The sequence below is a fragment of the Salvelinus fontinalis genome, chromosome 21, assembly GCF_029448725.1.
Source record: "Salvelinus fontinalis isolate EN_2023a chromosome 21, ASM2944872v1, whole genome shotgun sequence".
Lineage (NCBI taxonomy): Eukaryota > Metazoa > Chordata > Actinopteri > Salmoniformes > Salmonidae > Salvelinus > Salvelinus fontinalis.
Window position 1 is genome coordinate 40,886,203 of NC_074685.1, and position 21,003 is coordinate 40,907,205.

At 45.9% G+C, this 21,003-nt stretch overlaps 1 protein-coding gene across 2 annotated transcripts; it reads left to right on the plus strand.

The window, feature by feature from the left end:
* Nucleotides 1-689: 689 nt before the first annotated feature.
* Nucleotides 690-17,447, plus strand: LOC129818886 (uncharacterized). Of its 2 annotated transcripts, XM_055875205.1 has the most exons (9): nt 690-1,121; nt 2,013-2,191; nt 8,589-8,693; nt 8,823-8,972; nt 9,192-9,431; nt 10,889-11,264; nt 11,480-11,721; nt 15,698-15,873; nt 16,147-17,447. In XM_055875205.1, the coding sequence occupies exons 1-9, from the start codon at nt 1,001-1,003 to the stop codon at nt 17,015-17,017; spliced, it is 2,460 nt and encodes an 819-aa protein (XP_055731180.1). In that variant the 5' UTR covers nt 690-1,000; the 3' UTR covers nt 17,018-17,447. The 2 variants fall into 2 exon arrangements, with proteins under 2 accessions (XP_055731180.1, XP_055731181.1); XM_055875206.1 differs by lacking the exon at nt 690-1,121 and having other exon boundaries at nt 2,098-2,360.
* The last annotated feature ends 3,556 nt before the right edge of the window (nt 17,448-21,003 follow it).

Below are 21,003 nucleotides of genomic sequence, written 5' to 3' on the forward strand. Positions count from 1 at the left end.
CTAAATTGTGTTATCAAGTAGGTATGTGTGTGGCAACATCCAAACTTTTTTCCAACAGATATTATCAATAAATCCATTCCAATAAGGCATGACATAAGGTATAGATATAACATCCTGCTGAAACAAGGTTCGTATCGCTCTGTTGTTGAATGGGCCAAAAGAGAAACAAATCTTTCCTACTGATGAGTCAACAGGTTCAATAGAAGGTAGGCTCTGAGGGTCAGGTCTTGACACGTTCCTGAATAACAGAGCAACACCTGAGGGAATGGCATCTAAAACAATTGCAAAATCTTTAGGTGTTACAGGGACCTTGTAAAGAGATAAGAATTCCTTATAACTGAGTAAAAGACCCTCTGCATTTACCAGTTGGCTCACCAATATGATATTATTTCGGAACCAATATTCTAAAAACAAAGAGGTATTTTTATACAATATATCCCAATTATTCCATATATAATATATGTGTGGAGAAAAATTGTGTTTATAAATTAAGGACCATGACAAGAAAACCTGCCGATGAAAAGCAGACAGTTTCACTGGAATTTTGTCAGTATTATAATTGCACAACATGAAGTTAAGGCCACCAAAAGTAGACATGATGAGGAATAACATTCCAGATAGAAGTGGGTCTTCTTAGGAATTGTTTTGTCCAATTGATCTTAAAACTATTATTTAAAGTAGTAAAGTCCAGAAAATTCAGTCCACCATTCTCATAAGTGTTCATTACAACAGTTTTCCTAATGTAATGGGTACGGTTTCTCCTCAATCATTCTCTATGGTAAAAACACGTCCGCTGGTCTAAAGGCGTCTCGCGCAGAACTGCGCATTGACGTCTCAAACCACAACCCCCGGCCTGGTCGGTCTCGCAAACGTTTCCAGAAGCCTCGCGATGTTGTTCCTCTGGATTTAGAAACTCTGTGCTGGTACTTAGCTAGCTAGCTACATTATTTGAATGTTTACATGACTGTTTCTCTGCGTTGGTAGCAGATAATAATCAAAAATGAGCAACGAAGCGGTCTTTGAAACAATTGAAGAGGTCAATAAGCATATCTCACACGTCGAAGAGTCAACCTGTGTGAAATATATTTCTTACCGTGTGGACAAGCGCTTCAATGACCAAGGTAAGCTAGCTAGCAAGCTAAAGAGCTTCACAGATATAACAATGAGACAGACATTTCACCGGATGTATAAATGTGATGCATGCTGTTGGCGTTTCCTCTCTACCCCAAATATGGTGATGAGAGGAATCCCAGTGGCCGGCAGTGAGAGAAGATGGAGCGAGATGGATTTTCGCCAACATTGCAAATTTTCTCATTGATGAAACATTTGATCTTTATACAGTTCTTTTAGAAGTATAATCTGTAACAGATTGGACTGTGTTTTGTAGACTTCACCCTTTGCCACGGTTTTAAAAATATACGTTGTTTAGAAGGAGTGCAAGGGCACTTCACAGAGTAGTCGTTCCCTAAAGGAGATATGCAAATCAATGCTAGAACGCGCCAATAGGATCTCAGTAACTCGTGCTTGGCTCTGCCCATCTCCTTGCTTCTTCTGCTCACTATGATTAATTTGCTCCTATTGGAAACTACAGGCTCTAGTCTATCTTGGGTTAGTTATAAAACATCTTTGAGAGTGTTCTGGCGCAAACGTGCATTGATCAAGCTACTGCTATCTTTTATCCCTTCTATACTATTTAGCTACTGATACTACTATACTAAGTAGGCATTGATTGATTATTATTCTTATGTAGCTAGTGATGTATATTCTGCAAACTACTGGGGTGTATTCATTAGTCGTAAACCGTTTACTCAATACATAAAATGTTTTGCAAAATAAAACAAGTTTCTATATGACAAATTCAGGTAGGTCCCTCCCCGTTTTGTTCTGTTCTGTTAGCTTCTGTTTGGTACCTAGACAGTAAACGATTTCCATTGCAAAACGGTTTGCAACAGAATCCGACTAATGAATACACCCCTGGACTCATGGCTCTTTCAATGTGTTCTGCTAAACAGGTTGGAAACCACAGGACCACAAGAACAGGCTATACTGGGAATGGAAGTACGGCAAGGGTACTCCCTGTATCCCCTTTGACGGCGTACCCTTTGTGTTCATCGGACACAAACTGATGGGATGCCACAGGGGCCGGGCAAAGTGTGGAATCAAGAAGAGGCAGGAACTTGAGGATCAAAGGGTGCTACTATCTATGATATTCTGAAACGGCTTTTAAGTGTTCCATGTAAATGATTAGGACATATTGTGCATCTGAACCTGGATCAAATTCATTAGGACACATCATAGCAAAACTTTTCAAAACATTGTGCAACGGAAAAAGGAAAAGAGCTTTTCTTATTGGAGTTCAGGTTGTCCCACCTTATTTCAGTACATTTTCTTCCATATGGTGCCTAATCAAATAACATTTTATTGGTCGAATACACATATTTAGCAGATGTTATTGCAGGTGTAGCGAAATGCTTGTGTTCCTTGCTCCAACAGTGCAGTAATATTTAACAACAATATGCACAAATCTAAAAGTAAAAGCATGGAATTAAGAAATATATAAATATTAGGACAAGCAATGTCAGAGTCCGGAGTGTTGTGTGTGTGTGTGTGTGTGTGTGTGTGTGTGTGTGTGTGTGTGTGTGTGTGTGTGTGTGTGTGTGTGTGTGTGTGTGTGTGTGTGTGTGTGTGTGTGTGTGTGTGTATGTATGTATGTGTATATATATATATAGATATATATATATATATATATATATATATATATATATACACTGCTAAAAAAAAAGGGAACACTTAAACAACACAATGTAACTCCAAGTCAATCACACTTCTGTGAAATCAAACTGTCCACTTAGGAAACAACACTGATTGACAATACATTTCACATGCTGTTGTGCAAATGGAATAGACAAAAGGTGGAAATTATAGGCAATTAGCAAGACAGCCCCCAAAACAGGAGTGATTCTGCAGGTGGTGACCACAGACCACTTCTCAGTTCCTATGCTTCCTGGCTGATGTTTTGGTCACTTTTGAATGCTAGCGGTGCTCTCACTCTAGTGGTAGCATGAGACGGAGTCTACAACCCACACAAGTGGCTCAGGTAGTGCAGCTCATCCAGGATGGCACATCAATGCGAGCTGTGGCAAGAAGATTTGCTGTGTCTGTCAGCGTAGTGTCCAGAGCATGGAGGCGCTACCAGGAGACAGGCCAGTACATCAGGAGACGTGGAGGAGGCCGTAGGAGAGCAACAACCCAGCAGCAGGACCGCTACCTCCGCCTTTGTGCAAGGAGGAGCACTGCCAGAGCCATGCAAAATGACCTCCAGCAGGCCACAAATGTGCATGTGTCTGCTCAAACGGTCAGAAACAGACTCCATGAGGGTGGTATGAGGGCCCGACGTCCACAGGTGGGGGTTGTGCTTACAGCCCAACACCGTGCAGGACGTTTGGCATTTGCCAGAGAACACCAAGATTGGCAAATTCGCCACTGGCGCCCTGTGCTCTTCACAGATGAAAGCAGGTTCACACTGAGCACATGTGACAGACGTGACAGAGTCTGGAGACGCCGTGGAGAACGTTCTGCTGCCTGCAACATCCTCCAGCATGACCGGTTTGGCGGTGGGTCAGTCATGGTGTGGGGTGGCATTTCTTTGTGGGGCCGCACAGCCCTCCATGTGCTCGCCAGAGGTAGCCTGACTGCCATTAGGTACCGAGATGAGATCCTCAGACCCCTTATGAGACCATATGCTGACACATGCACATTTGTGGCCTGCTGGAGGTCATTTTGCAGGGCTCTGGCAGTGCTCCTCCTTGCACAAAGGCGAGGTAGTGGTCCTGCTGCTGGGTTGTTGCCCTCCTACGGCCTCCTCCACGTCTCCTGATGTACTGGCCTGTCTCCTGGTAGCGCCTCCATGCTCTGCACACTACGCTGACAGACACAGCAAACCTTCTTGCCACAGCTCGCATTGGTGCAGCTCATCATCCTGGATGAGCTGCACTACCTGAGCCACTTGTGTAAGTTGTAGACTCCGTCTCATGCTACCACTAGAGTGAAAGCACCGCCAGCATTCAAAAGTGACCAAAGCATCAGCCAGGAAGCATAGGAACTGAGAAGTGGTCTGTGGTCACCACCTGCAGAACCACTCCTTTATTGGGGGTGTCTTGCTAATTGCCTATAATTTCCACCTTTTGTCTATTCCATTTGCACAACAGCATGTGAAATGTATTGTCAATCAGTGTTGCTTCCTAAGTGGACAGTTTGATTTCAGAGAAGTGTGATTGACTTGGAGTTACACTGTGTTGTTTAAGTGTTCCCTTTATTTTTTTGAGCAGTGTATATATATATATATACACTTCCATTAAAAAGTTTGGGGTCACTTAGATATGTCCTTGTCTTTGAAAGAAAAGCACTTTTTTTGTCCATTAAAATAACATCAAATTGATCAGAAATACAGTGTAGACATTGTTAATGTTGTAAATGACTATTGTAGCTGGAAACGGCAGATTTTTTTATGGAATATCTACGTAGGTGTACAGAGACCCATTATCAGCAACCATCACTCCTGTGTTCCAATGGCACGTTGTGTTAGCTAATCCAAGTGTATCATTTTAAAAGTCTAGTTGATCATTAGAAAACCCTTTTGCAATTATGTTAGCACAGCTGAAAGCTGTTGTCCTGATTAAAGAAGCAATAAAACTGGCCTTTAGACTAGTTAGGTATCTGGAGCATCAGCATTTGTGGGTTCGATTACAGGCTTAAAATGGCCAGAAACAAAGAACTTCCTTCTGCAACTCGTCAGTCTATTCTTGTTCTGAGAAATGAAGGCTATTACATGTGAGAAATTGCCAAGAAACTGAAGATCTCGTACAACGCTGTGTACTACTCCCTTCACAGAACAGCGCAAACTGGCTCTAACCAGAATAGAAAGAGGAGTGGGAGGCCCCAGTGCACAACTGAGCAAGAGGACAAGTACATTAGAGTGCTTAGTTTGAGAAACAGATGCCTCACAAGTCCTCAACTGGCAGCTTCATTAAATAGTACACGCAAAACACCCGTCTCAACGTCAACAGTGAAGAGGCGACTCCGGGATGCTGGCCTTCTAGGCAGAGTTCGTCTTTTCTTTTTATTGGCCAGTCTGAGATTTGGCTTTTTCTTTGCAACTCTGCCTAGAAGGCCAGCATCCCAGAGTTGCCTATTCACTGTTGACTTTGAGACTGTTGTTTTGCGGGTACTATTAAAAAATTTGCTGTTTACAGCTTTAATTTACAACATTAACAATGTCTACACTATATTCTGATCAATTTGATGTTATCTTAATGGAAAATGTTTAAAAAAAATGTTTTAACCAAAAACAAGGACATTTCTAAATGACCCCAAACACGCGTGTGTGTGTGTGTGTGTGTATATATATATATATATATATATATATATATATATATATATATATATATATAGTACCAGTCAGATGTTTGGAAATACCTACTCATTCAAGGGTTTTGCTTTAGTTTGACTATTTCATACATTGTAGAATAATAGTGAAGACATCAAACCTATGAAATAACACATTGAATTATGTAGTAACCAAAAAAGTGTTAAACAAATCAAAATATATTTTATATTGGTAATTCTTCAAGGTAGCCACTCTTTCCCTTGATGACAGCTTTGCATACTCTTGGCATTCATGAGGACTGCCACAAGAAAGGAAGACCCAGAGTTACCTCTGCTGCAGAGGATAACTTCATCAGAGTTACCAGCCTCAGAAATTGCAGCCCAAATATATGCTTCAAAGAGTTCAAAAGACACATCTCAACATCAACTGTTCAGAGGAGACTGCGTGAATCAGGCCTTCATGGTCGAATTGCTTCAAAGAAACCACTACTAAAGGACACCAATAAGAATAGACTTGCTTGGGCCAAGAAACACGAGCAATGGACATTAGACCCGTGGAAATCTGTTCTTTGGTCTGATGAGTCCAAATTTGAGATTTTTGATTCCAACCGCCGTGTCTTGATGATCTCCGCATGTGTGGTTCCCACTGTGAAGCATGGAGGAGGAGGTGTGATGGTGTGGGGGTGCTTTGGGGACACTGTCTGGGATTTATTTATAATTCAAGGCACACTTAACCAGCATGGCTACCACAGCATTCTGCAGCGATACGCCATCCCATCTGATTTGCGCTTAGTGGGACTATTTTCAACAGGACAATGACCCAACACACTCTTCCAGGCTGTGTCAGGGCTATTTGACCAAGAAGGAGAGTGATGGAGTGCTGCAACAGATGACTTGCCCTCCACAATCCTCCGACCTCAACCCAATTGAGATGGTTTGGGATGAGTTGGAACACAGAGTGAAGGAAAATCTACATGATTCCATATGTGTTATTTCATAGTTTTGAAGTCTTCACTATTGTTCTACAAGGTAGAAAATAGCAAAAATAAAGTAAAACCCTGGAATGAGTAGGTGTGTCCAAACTTTTCACTGGTACTGTGTGTGTGTGTGTGTGTGTGTGTGTGTGTGTGTGTGTGTGTGTGTGTGTGTGTGTGTGTGTGTGTGTGTGTGTGTGTGTGTGTGTGTTGTATAGACATTATGGACAGTATGTGGATAGAATATTTAGTGTATCTGTTGAATACGTAGGATAGAATAGTGTGTTTATATACAGAAAAAGTTGAATAGGATGGCATTGACTAGAATACAGTATATAAACTCAGCAAAAAAGAAACGTAAAAAAAGAAACGTACTCACTGTCAACTGCATTTATTTTCACCAAACTTAACATGTGTAAATATTAGTATGAACATAACAAATAACAACTGAGACATAAACTGAAATAGTTCCACAGACATGTAACTAACAGAAATTGAATAATGTGTCCCTGAACAAAGGGGGGGTCAAAATCAAAAGTAACAGTCAGTATCTGGTGTGGCCACCAGCTGCATTAAGTACTACAGTGCATATCCTCCTCATAGACTGCACCAGATTTGCCCGTTCTTGCTGTGAAATGTTACCCCACTCTTCCACCAAGGCACCTGTAAGTTCCCGAACATTTCTGGGGGGAATGGCCCTAGCCCTCACCCTCCGATCCAACAGGTCCCAGACGTGCTCAATGGGATTGAGATCCGGGCTCTTCGCTGGCATGGCAGAACACTGACATTCCTGTCTTGCAGGAAATCACGCACAGAACGAGCAGTATGGCTGGTGGCTTTGTCATGCTGGAGGGTCATGTCAGGATAAGCCTGCAGGAAGGGTACCACATGAGGGAGGAGGATGTCTTACCTGTAACACACAGCATTGAGATTGCCTGCAATGACAACAAGCTCAGTCCAATGATGCTGTGACACACCCGCTCCAGAGCACAGGCCTCGGTGTAACGCTCATTCCTTCGACGATAAACGCGAATCCGACTCTCACCCCTGGTGAGACAAAACCGTGACTCGTCAGTGAAGAGCACTTTTTGCCAGTCCTGTCTGGTCCAGCGACGGTGGGTTTATGCCCATAGGTGACACTGTTGCCAGTGATGTCTGGTGAGGACCTGCCTTACAACAGGCCTACAAGCCCTCAGTCCAGCCTCTCTCAGCCAATTGCGGACAGTCTGAGCACTGATGGAGGGATTGTGCGTTCCTGGTGTAACTCGGGCAGTTGTTGCAATCCTGTACCTGTCCCGCAGGTGTGATGTTCGGATGTACCGATCCTGTGCAGGTGTTGTTACACGTGGTCTGCCAATGCGAGGATGATCAGCTGTCCTTCCTGTCTCCCTGTAGCGCTGTCTTAGGCGTCTCACAGTACGGACATTATAATTTATTGCCCCGGCCACATCTGCAGTCCTCATGCCTCCTTGCAGCATGAGCAGGGACCCTGGGCATCTTTCTTTTAGTGTTTTTCAGAGTCAGTAGAAAGGCCTCTTTAGTGTCCCAAGTTTTCATAACTGTGACCTTAATTGCCTACCGTCTGTAAGCTGTTAGTGTCTTAACTACCGTTCCACAGGTGCATGTTCGTTAATTGTTTATGGTTCATTGAACAAGCATGGGAAACAGTGTTTAAACCCTTTACAATGAATATCTGTGAAGTTATTTGGATTTTTACGAATTATCTTTGAAAGACAGGGTCCTGAAAAACAGATGTTTCTTGTTTTGCTGAGTTTACATATGAAATGAGTAAAACAGCATTTAAACACTATTAGTGACCAGTGTTCCATTTTTACAGTGACCAGTAATTCCATGTCTATGTACATAGGACAGCGGCCTCTAAGGTGCAGGGTTGAGTAACCGGGTGGTAGCTGGCTAGTGACAGTGACAATTCAGGTCAGGGTACTGGGTGGAGGCCGGCTAGTGATGGCTATTTAACAGTCTGATGGCTTTGAGATAGAAGCTGTTTTTCAGTCTCTCGGTCCCAGCTTTGATGGACTTGTACTGACCTCGCCTTCTGGATGATAGCGGGTTGAACATGCCTTGTCTCGGGTGGTTGATGTCGGGTGGTTATGGTCCTTGATGATAATGAATATGACTCTGGTTTCATCAATGCTTCAAGGTAGTTGTGGGGTTCACAACCAATCTCAACAATTCCATTCTCACCTGCCACTCATTTTGGTCTTTCAGGCAAAAGATGGCAAGGAAAAAAGAAACCTGTTGCTGAAAACCAAGAAGGTAGCATGCCCTGCTGTGTTCACAATCAGCCGCATTGTCAAGTTCCCTGGATTCAAGGTACGGGTGAAATACTGTGTTTATGTAACTCCAGTGACCGCGCACCACAGTCAACATTAGGATGCACATCAGACTAATATACATAATTATATCTGTGTGTGTGTGTGCGCTCGCTCCATACTGCATCAGTTGGAGAAGGACACATCACGGTTGAGGAGGGTCATGTCTATTTCCATCAAACAAGCTCTCCAGACAGACCCAGCCTCGGTGCAGTGGAAGATACAGTATTTCCTCAAAATACCCAGTGTCACTGACCACAAGGGCCATCCTATTGGAAAGGTATTACTATGTTATTAATATACTATGACCATGAGATCTATTGCATTGGACTCTCTTTAGGCTACATAACTAGTATCTGTATGCCTGTTCGGTACACAGATGTAATAAACCCTTGATCTCTTAAAATTCCCTGTGGAATACAAGTATCTGACCCTGTAACAGTGGTTAGGGGTATTTTCTCCCTACTTAACAAAAGCCACTCTCTACTCGTTCCCTCAGGGTGCAGATCAGATGGACGACAGGGTCAAAGGTTACATCCGAGCGTTGGTGCAGCAGGGGGTGAGGAAGGTGAAGGAGGTAAAGAACCAGATGGTCCAGTACGTGCGGACGGAACTGTTCCGAGACACGACCCCGCCACCGCTGAGGCGCTTCTTCCCCACAGAGAAAACCATCCATGCCGTCATGGCTCAGGTCATCGCGGAGGAACACTACAGCAAAATAGACCTGGTCAACCTGCTGGTGAGAAGGCTGTGTTGCACTCCATCATTCCCACCTATTCATCAGATATTTGGATTGTCTTCTGAGATAAGGCCATTGGGGCTTGTGGTGTTAGCTGTATTTTTTGCATGTCACCCACCCTCTTTGAAACACTTGTTTAAAGGGGCATTTTACTCACTATTGTTTCATTAGTCTACTTTTTGATATAGTCCCAAAACATTCTGCATGTCAACATTCATGCTTTCAGTATATATTGCTTTCAGTCTCCTGATGCCCAAAATCAAGCAAGTGAATATGTTGGGTAGGGATAAACCGACAGTTGTGCTGAGCACATGAGGCATTGATACGTTATATTCTTCTAGAATCAATTAGTAAATCATATCAAGAATTGAAATGACAATTGAATAGTTTCCAAAATCCCAGTCTGTAGCTTTCAGTTTGGTTGATTGTGTGTCAGTGCCTGTTTCTGTGCATGATAAAAAGAGACTTGACAAGCCTTTATTATACAATTCAGGAACCCACATGCAGAGTTTTCCACGGATTCAAGAAAAATAAATTCATAACAGCTTTGTGGTGCGTTATCCTTACATGGGAAGAGCAGAAAGCCACTGAAAATGTTTGTTGTCATCAGATCAGAGCCTGGAGTCTTTCCAGAGACTCCTTTCTCCACCAACAAAGGCTGTGTTTACTAATTGATATGTTTACATCAGATCTTTTTCAGAACTGATCTGATTGGTCAAAAGACCAATTAGTGAAAAAAAGATCAGAACTGGGCTGCCTGTCTAAACGCAGCCAGAGTCACTGAATTGGATACATAGTCATTGCCTCCATTGCGATTGTATTTATATTTTAGTAATTTAGCAGACGTTCTCATCCAGAGTGACTTACATGAACAATTAGGGTAAAGTGCCTTGCTCAAAGGGCACAGACAGATTTTTCACCTAGTCGGCTGATTCTAACCGGCAACCTTTCTATTACTGGCCCAACGCTCTTAACCGCTAGGCTACCTGCCACCCTACTTGTTGACAGTAGATGCTGGCCATTTATTATGTAAATCTACAACAACAACTGGGTTGAGTGATGTCATTCTCTTGGACCCCACCACTCTCTCCCTGAGCCCATTCCACAAACAGACAGAACAGCAACACCAGCAGAGCTAAAGCACCCCTCATTCTGGAACTGCTTTTTAGAAAGTATGTAGTCTGAAACTTCTACACACTGGGTATGGTGAATTAATACATGGGAACTTTAATAAGGTGTCCTCAGTGGAACATTTTGAGAACCAAGGACTGTGTGTGATGTAACAGAGCACAGATAAATATTACTCCATGACATAAGGCCATGGGAATATCACTGCTGTGGTTTAGCTCATACTGGCGCAAAAATGAGTTTGGTTAGCACTGAAATAATTGAAAGGACGCAAAAGTTTCACCTCAGCTATTAACCATAACCCCCCCCCCCCTCCCCTCCCCCCTTAGACCTTGGCAGAGAATTGGAAGGCGGAAGCTCCTAGAATCAACTTCCTGCTTAGGGTTCAATCAGAGAGCGAGAACCTGTTGCTCTGCTACCAGACAGACTGGCAGCGGCGGCTGCTTCGGCAGTATGGCAAAGAGGTGTGCTTCCTGGACGCGGCCTATAAGAGGACGCGCTTCCCCCTGCCACTCTTCTTCCTGTGCGTGCGCACCAATGTGAGCGTGGCGCCGGTGGGCCTGTTTGTGGTGCAGTCGAGGAGCGCCGAAGCCTTGGGGGAGGCGCTGGGGGTGTTCAGGCAGTGGAACCGGGGCTGGAGCCCAGCCTACATCCTCACTGAACACTGCCCTGTGGAGATGAAGGCGGTGGAGGCAGCATTCACAGGTGAACAGTGGTGAGGTTTTAATGTTAGCTATGAGGTGGGAAAAGCAAGTTAGCTTCATAATGTGCTCTCAACACTGTTGGCTGTGAGTTTCAGGATTTACTTTTGAAAGGACCTGTTGGTCAAGAACATGTTTAATCTTTTACAATCTCTAAATACAAGAGGATGAGGGTGGTAGAGTTTGATAATTACGGACTGTTTCTCATTCCAATCTCAGGTGCTCAGGCAGTCTTCAGTGATCACCTGCGGGAGAGGACCTGGACCAAGTGGCTGAGCAACCGGTCGCGAGCCATCACCAACCAGGAGGGGATCTTTGATATGATGAAGGCCATCGCTGGAGCCCTTACCAGAGAGCAACACCAGGGGGCAGTAGAACTACTACAGCAGAGCCCCATCTGGTTGGAAAAGAGACAACTTTTCAAGAACTGGTTCACTAACAAGTGGCTGTCAGAGGAGAAGGTTTGTAGTGCACATGTCAATTAATGAAATCGCAGGGGCAATGGGGCCAGGTCCTGGACCTGCTGTGTCTTCACCTGCGTATTAATGAAGGTCAGGGTGGTTAGACGGAAAGCAGATCTCAGACCTGTGCTTAGAGGTGCTTTCAGCCTGAAGCAGACATTACATTACATTTACATTTAAGTCATTTAGCAGACGCTCTTATCCAGAGCGACTTACAAATTGGTGCATTCACCTTATGACATCCAGTGGAACAGCCACTTTACAATAGTGCATCTAGATCTTTTAAGGGGGAGGGGGGGGGGGGGGGCAGAAGGATTGCTTTATCCTAGGTATTCCTTGAAGAGGTGGGGTTTCAGGTGTCTCCGGAAGGTGGTGATTGACTCCGCTGTCCTGGCATCGTGAGGGAGTTTGTTCCACCATTGGGGTGCCAGAGCAGCGAACAGTTTTGACTGGGCTGAGCGGGAACTGTACTTCCTCAGTGGTAGGGAGGCGAGCAGGCCAGAGGTGGATGAACGCAGTGCCCTTGTTTGGGTGTAGGGCCTGATCAGAGCCTGAAGGTACTGAGGTGCCGTTCCCCTCACAGCTCCGTAGGCAAGCACCATGGTCTTGTAGCGGATGCGAGCTTCAACTGGAAGCCAGTGGAGAGAGCGGAGGAGCGGGGTGACGTGAGAGAACTTGGGAAGGTTGAACACCAGACGGGCTGCGGCGTTCTGGATGAGTTGTAGGGGTTTAATGGCACAGGCAGGGAGCCCAGCCAACAGCGAGTTGCAGTAATCCAGACGGGAGATGACAAGTGCCTGGATTAGGACCTGCGCCGCTTCCTGTGTGAGGCAGGGTCGTACTCTGCGGATGTTGTAGAGCATGAACCTACAGGAACGGGCCACCGCCTTGATGTTGGTGGAGAACGACAGGGTGTTGTCCAGGATCACGCCAAGGTTCTTAGCGCTCTGGGAGGAGGACACAATGGAGTTGTCAACCGTGATGGCGAGATCATGGAACGGACAGTCCTTCCCCGGGAGGAAGAGCAGCTCCGTCTTGCCGAGGTTCAGCTTGAGGTGGTGATCCGTCATCCACACTGATATGTCTGCCAGACATGCAGAGATGCGATTCGCCACCTGGTCATCAGAAGGGGGAAAGGAGAAGATTAATTGTGTGTCGTCTGCATAGCAATGATAGGAGAGACCATGTGAGGTTATGACAGAGCCAAGTGACTTGGTGTATAGCGAGAATAGGAGAGGGCCTAGAACAGAGCCCTGGGGGACACCAGTGGTGAGAGCGCGTGGTGAGGAGACAGATTCTCGCCACGCCACCTGGTAGGAGCGACCTGTCAGGTAGGACGCAATCCAAGCGTGGGCCGCGCCGGAGATGCCCAACTCGGAGAGGGTGGAGAGGAGGATCTGATGGTTCACAGTATCAAAGGCAGCCGATAGGTCTAGAAGGATGAGAGCAGAGGAGAGAGAGTTAGCTTTAGCAGTGCGGAGCGCCTCCGTGATACAGAGAAGAGCAGTCTCAGTTGAGTGACTAGTCTTGAAACCTGACTGATTTGGATCAAGAAGGTCATTCTGAGAGAGATAGCAGGAGAGCTGGCCAAGGACGGCACGTTCAAGAGTTTTGGAGAGAAAAGAAAGAAGGGATACTGGTCTGTAGTTGTTGACATCGGAGGGATCGAGTGTAGGTTTTTTCAGAAGGGGTGCAACTCTCGCTCTCTTGAAGACGGAAGGGACGTAGCCAGCGGTCAAGGATGAGTTGATGAGCGAGGTGAGGTAAGGTAGAAGGTCTCCGGAAATGGTCTGGAGAAGAGAGGAGGGGATAGGGTCAAGCGGGCAGGTTGTTGGGCGGCCGGCCGTCACAAGACGCGAGATTTCATCTGGAGAGAGAGGGGAGAAAGAGGTCAAAGCACAGGGTTGGGCAGTGTGAGCAGAACCAGCGGTGTCGTTTGACTTAGCAAACGAGGATCGGATGTCGTCGACCTTCTTTTCAAAATGGTTGACGAAGTCGTCTGCAGAGAGGGAGGAGGGGGGGGGGAGGGGGAGGAGGATTCAGGAGGGAGGAGAAGGTGGCAAAGAGCTTCCTAGGGTTAGAGGCAGATGCTTGGAATTTAGAGTGGTAGAAAGTGGCTTTAGCAGCAGAGACAGAAGAGGAAAATGTAGAGAGGAGGGAGTGAAAGGATGCCAGGTCCGCAGGGAGGCGAGTTTTCCTCCATTTCCGCTCGGCTGCCCGGAGCCCTGTTCTGTGAGCTCGCAATGAGTCGTCGAGCCACGGAGCGGGAGGGGAGGACCGAGCCGGCCTGGAGGATAGGGGACATAGAGAGTCAAAGGATGCAGAAAGGGAGGAGAGGAGGGTTGAGGAGGCAGAATCAGGAGATAGGTTGGAGAAGGTTTGGGCAGAGGGAAGAGATGATAGGATGGAAGAGGAGAGAGTAGCGGGGGAGAGAGAGCGGAGGTTGGGACGGCGCGATACCATCCGAGTAGGGGCAGTGTGGGAAGTGTTGGATGAGAGCGAGAGGGAAAAGGATACAAGGTAGTGGTCGGAGACTTGGAGGGGAGTTGCAATGAGGTTAGTGGAAGAACAGCATCTAGTAAAGATGAGGTCAAGCGTATTGCCTGCCTTGTGAGTAGGGGGGGAAGGTGAGAGGGTGAGGTCAAAAGAGGAGAGGAGTGGAAAGAAGGAGGCAGAGAGGAATGAGTCAAAGGTAGACATGGGGAGGTTAAAGTCACCCAGAACTGTGAGAGGTGAGCCGTCCTCAGGAAAGGAGCTTATCAAGGCATCAAGCTCATTGATGAACTCTCCAAGGGAACCTGGAGGGCGATAAATGATAAGGATGTTAAGCTTGAAAGGGCTGGTAACTGTGACAGCATGGAATTCAAAGGAGGCGATAGACAGATGGGTAAGGGGAGAAAGAGAGAATGACCACTTGGGAGAGATGAGGATCCCGGTGCCACCACCCCGCTGACCAGAAGGTCTCGGGGTGTGCGAGAACACGTGGGCAGACGAAGAGAGAGCAGTAGGAGTAGCAGTGTTATCTGTGGTGAGCCATGTTTCCGTCAGTGCCAGGAAGTCGAGGGACTGGAGGGACGCATAGGCTGAGATGAGCTCTGCCTTGTTGGCCGCAGATCGGCAGTTCCAGAGGCTACCGGAGACCTGGAACTCCACGTGGGTCGTGCGGGCTGGGACCACCAGGTTAGGGTGGGCGCGGCCACGCGGTGTGAAGCGTTTGTATGGTCTGTGCAGAGAGGAGAGAACAGGGATAGACAGACACATGGTTGACAGGCTACAGAAGAGGCTACGCTAATGCAAAGGAGATTAGAATGACAAGTGGGCTACACGTCTCGAATGTTCAGAAAGTTAAGCTTACGTTGCAAAAAAATAAAAATAAAATACAAGATCTTATTGACTAAAATGATATAGTACTGCTGGCTGGTGAAGTAGCCTGGCTAGCAGTGGCTACGTTGTTGAAAGTGAAGCTGGCTAGGTAACCTCGACAATTTCACTAAATTTCTCTAAACTACACAATTATCATGGATACAAGGACAGCAAAGACAACTAGCTAACACTACGCTAATCAAGTCGTTCCGTTGTAATGTAAGTTTCTACAGTGCTGCTATTCGGTAGAAGTTGGCTAGCTAGCAGTGTTGGCTAGGTAGGAGGACGGCAGCGCGGCAGGCGAAAAATAGCTGGCTAGCTAACCGATAATTACTCAAAGCTACACAATTATCTTAGATAAAAAGATAGCAAAGAAAACTATGTAGCTAGCTAACACTACACAAGTCAAGACAGCATGTTTAAACCACACCTACTGTATGTAGACAGTCTGTAGAAGTAACAGTAGCAAGTGTGTTATGTTTTTGCTAGCTGAATCCATGAAACGGTATCTAGCTATAGATCCATAATATGCTAGCTACAGGTCCATAATGTGCATCCTAGTCTAATGGGGCATACAGTGGTTGGCTACATGCTCTTGTTTTTGTTCATTCAGAGATGGGCGAACGCCGTGAGGGTTGATATTGTCAACTTTGTGTCTATGGTGAACGGAGGTCTGGAGATGCAGAGCGACTTTTTCACACATAATAACATGAAGGTCCATAAAAAAGACACCCTGAGCCAAATGCTGCAGTTCCTTGTTGACGACTACTTCCCACAGATGCACCAAAGGTAAGTTTGTTTTAGAATAGGATTCAATGTCATTTAGAATAGTATTTGCTGTCAAAAGTAGTCTTCTGTTGAGATATCTGCTAAATTTATGGAAGATAAACACCATATAATTTACAGTGCTTATCTTCTCCATTGGGGTTAAGATGTAGGATGTGGACTCATCTTGACATTTGACTACTTTTGTAAACTTTTATTTTGGAGTGTAATTCCCCTTTAATGTAAGTGTTTTGATGTTTGGTCAGTCTAAACCTGCTACACTCCCTGAACCTCCAGGTACACAGACCTCAACAGCCAGTCCTCTGGCGAGTACAGCCTCAACCCCACTGTGCCTCCGTTCCTGTGGCATCGCCCTTGGAGTGTGGTGGCCCTGGTGATGGATAACATGTCTGCGGCCCTGCAATACCCCGACATCGTGGTGGAGCAGGCCAGCGACGCCGCCAACGGCACCTTCCGGGTGAAGAGTCTGGCAGAGACCAGGGCAGCGCGGTCCTACACGGTCAGCTTCGGTTCAGAGTCCACCTGGCCCTCCTGTGAGTGTGAGGTGTGGAGGGACCAGCGCCTGCCCTGTGAACACTTCTGTCACGTCTTCAGGTCTGAGCCTAACTGGACCTGGGAGCACCTGTGTCCCAAATACAGGGACCACCCTTTGCTCACACTGCATTCACAGACCATTCACACCACAACAGAGGAGATAGAGGAAGCCCTCAATGGTCTAATGCATCTCTCCCCAGCTTCCCCAGTCTCTCTTCAGTGGGATGGGCCTGAAGAAACAGTGCCACTGGTGCAAACTCCTCAAACTCCACAGTTACAACTGCATAGCATACAAACACAGTGGGTGGCCCCACAGGCTTCACAGGGTCTGCGGGAGAGGGAGGAACTGAGGAGGGAGTGTGTGGCCAAACTCAAATCCATCATGGAGAATGTGAGCGGGATCAACGACATTGACCACCTACAGGAGCTCAGGCAGAAACTGGACGTTCTCCAGGCTCAGAGTGAGGCCATGGTGATTCAGAAGGACGCTAGCGTCAAAACAGTTTCCACCTCCAAGGGGAAGAGAAAAAGGGCAGGGGTGGAGATTATCGTGGCCATGCCCAAACGCATCAAAGTACTCTCCCGGGTTGATGTAGAAAATGTTCAGAAATAGCTTTTTTCTAAAGAGGGAAAATAAAGTACGGTATTAATCAGGTTGTTGCTCTTATTTCTTTCTAACTCTTTGTTAGGATGTTATCACTTTGTATCTAGTTCTAGAAAGTGTTTGACTTTTTGTTCACAAGAGTCAGCTTGATGTAAGATGCTGCGCACGTTCACAAACCTTTCCATAACAAATTAATAAATCAGTTAAATTGCACAGTCCAGACTATTTCGAAATTAGTCAAGTATCTCAACTCCATGCGGAGTTGAGTGGAACCTAGAGTTTTTGGAGTGAACCTCCAACTTTTCTTCAAGTCGCTGTACAATCGATACTTCAAAATTGTAAATTCTTAAACCCTTACCGTGTACCTATTTTTGTCCTCTCTGGCTTTGTTTGTTTGCTGAAATCCATACCTTTTAAATAAAAAGTTAATCAAATACAACCACTGATTGTTTCCTCATTGAAATTCATTTGGCATATTTGCGCTGAGTTGCCATGTTTGAGCAACAGCCAGTGGCACCATGCCCATAGGGGGCACAAAAGCACGTGCCCCCTCAGATTTTTCCATTTTATTTATTTTTATTAAAAACTAAACTTAAGTTTTAAGCCCACGTTTTATCATAATTATTTATAAAAATATCTGTCAGTGGTATTTTGCATCGGGAGCACACTGAATGGACCAGGCAAAGAGTACCCCCTTCCTCCATTCTCCCTAGTAAGTGTGTGATTCCAAGGTGCACAACGCAAAGAGATGCCTAGGCAGGACACACGATACTGTAGTGCATGCAGTATCATCAGTAGAGGAGGAAAGAGAGCGTACAGCAGTGGACAACGACCTGCTCTCAGAAGTTCAAGGCCGACCACGGTACTGCAGGCACAGTTAACAGAAAACAGGATCCCCATTATCGTGAATGCAAAAATGGCAGTCTTCGTGGTGAATCATTGTGTAAAGAATTGTTTTTCGAAGACAATCATGGTATCAATAATTGCTTCTAATACATCAGATGTACCCTGGTCGGCCTTCAACGGACCCTTCTCATTGAGTTACTCAAGGAGAAGGGTCAGCATTGAGCTAGCCTGCAATGTCACTTCCTGGAGTAGTTCAAACTGTGCATGTTATCAAATACAGTACAGTAAGCAGAAACTGCTTCTCCAATATAAATTCCCCGATAACGCTTGTAGACGATGTCATGGTGACGTTGGCTAGCTAAGCTCATGCACAGAAACAGTCATTGGTTCTAACCGTCGTGCAGGCCGTCAAATCAAAGGCACTCCTTCCATATACAGTGTTTTTGGAAAAATGTTGACGTATGCAGTTTGTCATTTTCACGAGGTTGGAGTAATAATTATAAATAATTTGTACATCGCAAATTGACAGCATGAAACCCACAGATATAGTATTTGACAAAAACATAATAATTTTGAACCTTACATTGAGAAATAGATGTATATAAATGAAAATCACTTTGAGCTGATTTCCTGTGATTTATTTTTTCATATCACTTTTTCACGATATCCAATTGGTAGTTACAGTCTTGTCCCATCACTGCAACTCCCGTACGGAATACGGGAGAGGTGAAGGTTGAGAGCCATGCATACTCCGTAACAACACCCTGCCAAGCCGCACTGCTTTCTGACACACTGCTCGCTGAACCTGGAAGCCAGCTGCACCAATATGTCGAAGGAAACACTGTACAACTGTCGACTGTGTCAGTGTGCATGTGCCCGGCCCGCCACAGGAGTTGCTAGAGCGCGATGGGACAAGGACGTCCCGGCCAGCTAAACCCTCCCGGAACCCGGAGAATGCTAGGTCAATTGTGCGTCGTCTCATGAGTCTCCCGGTCGCGGCCGGCTGCGACACAGTCCGGGATTGAACCCGGATCTGTAGTGTACTCAAATCTGTACTCAATCTGTACTCAAACACTGCAATGCCTTAGACTGCTGCACCACTCGGGTGATTTTACAGCCTTTAATGTCCAACAATGAAATAAATATATATTTACTGTATATATATACACTGCTCAAAAAAATAAAGGGAACACTTAAACAACACAATGTAACTCCAAGTCAATCACACTTCTGTGAAATCAAACTGTCCACTTAGGAAGCAACACTGATTGACAATAAATTTCACATGCTGTTGTGCAAATGGAATAGACAAAAGGTGGAAATTATAGGCAATTAGCAAGACACCCCCCAAAACAGAAGTGATTCTGCAGGTGGTGACCACAGACCACTTCTCAGTTCCTATGCTTCCTGGCTGATGTTTTGGTCACTTTTGAATGCTGGCGGTGCTCTCACTCTAGTGGTAGCATGAGACGGAGTCTACAACCCACACAAGTGGCTCAGGTAGTGCAGTTCATCATGGATGGCACATCAATGCGAAATGTGGCAAAAAAGGTTTGCTGTGTCTGTCAGCGTAGTGTCCAGAGCATGCAGGCGCTACCAGGAGACAGGCCAGTACATCAGGAGACGTGGAGGAGGCCGTAGGAGGGCAACAACCCAGCAGCAGGACCGGTACCTCCGCCTTAGTGCAAGGAGGTGCACTGCCAGAGCCCTGCAAAATGACCTCCAGCAGGCCACAAATGTGCATGTGTCAGCATATGGTCTCACAAGGGGTCTGAGGATCTCATATCGGTACCTAATTGCAGTCAGGCTACCTCTGGTGAGCACATGGAGGGCTGTGCGGCCCCACAAAGAAATGCCACCCCACACCATGACTGACCCATCGCCAAACCGGTCATGCTGGAGGATGTTGCAGGCAGCAGAACGTTCTCCACGGCGTCTCCAGACTCTGTCACGTCTGTCACATGTGCTCATGTGCTCAGTGTGAACCTGCTTTCATCTGTGAAGAGCACAGGGCGCCAGTGGCGAATTTGCCAATCTTGGTGTTCTCTGGCAAATGCCAAACGTCCTGCACGGTGTTGGGCAGTAAGCACAACCCCCACCTGTGGATGTCGGGCCCTCATACCACCCTCATGGAGTCTGTTTCTGACCGTTTGAGCAGACACATGCACATTTGTGGCTTGCTGGAGGTCATTTTGCAGGGCTCTGGCAGTGCACCTCCTTGCACAAAGGTGGAGGTAGCGGTCCTGCTGCTGGGTTGTTGCCCTCCTACGGCCTCCTCCACGTCTCCTGATGTACTGGCCTGTCTCCTGGTAGCGCCTCCATGCTCTGGACACTACGCTGACAGACACAGCAAACCTTTTTGCCACAGTTCGCATTGATGTGCCATCCTGCATGAACTGCACTACCTGAGCCACTTGTGTGGGTTGTAGACTCCATCTCATGCTACCACTAGAGTGAGAGCACCGCCAGCATTCAAAAGTGACCAAAACATCAGCCAGGAAGCATAGGAACTGAGAAGTGGTCTGTGGTCACCACCTGCAGAATCACTCCTGTTTTGGGGGTGTCTTGCTAATTGCCTATAATTTCCACCTTTTGTCTATTCCATTTGCACAACAGCATGTGAAATTTATTGTCAATCAGTGTTGCTTCCTAAGTGGACAGTTTGATTTCACAGAAGTGTGATTGACTTGGAGTTACATTGTGTTGTTTAAGTGTTCCCTTTATTTTTTTGAGCAGTGTATATATACATTACCAATCAAAAGTTTGGACACACCTACTCATTCAAGAGAATTTCTTTATTTTTACTATTTTCTTCAATGTAGAATAATAGTGAAGACATCAAAGCTATGAAATAACACTTATGGAATTATGTAACCAAAAAAGTGTTAAACTGTCACGTTCCTGACCTTATTTCCTTTGTTTAGTCTTTGTTTAGTTGGTCAGGACGTGAGCTGGATGGGCATTCTATGTTTTGTGTTTCTATGTTGGGTTTGTTGTTTGGCCTAATATGGTTCTCAATCAGAGGCAGGTGTTTGTCATTGTCTCTGATTGGGAACCATATTAAGGTAGCCTGTGTTCACTGTTGGTTTGGGCTGCCCCTCAGTCCGGAGCTGCCCCTCAGACCGGAGCTGCACCTCAGTCCAGAGCTG

What these genes read in the sequence shown, in the direction of transcription:
- LOC129818886 (XM_055875205.1), top strand. Translation starts at nt 1,001, where the DNA reads ATGAGCAACGAAGCGGTCTTTGAAACAATTGAAGAGGTCAATAAGCAT. An exon ending in AGGGCCATCCTATTGGAAAG is followed by an intron (nt 8,973 to 9,191) that starts GTATTACTATGT and finishes TCGTTCCCTCAG; the next exon opens with GGTGCAGATCAGATGGACGA. An exon ending in AGTGGCTGTCAGAGGAGAAG is followed by an intron (nt 11,722 to 15,697) that starts GTTTGTAGTGCA and finishes TTGTTCATTCAG; the next exon opens with AGATGGGCGAACGCCGTGAG.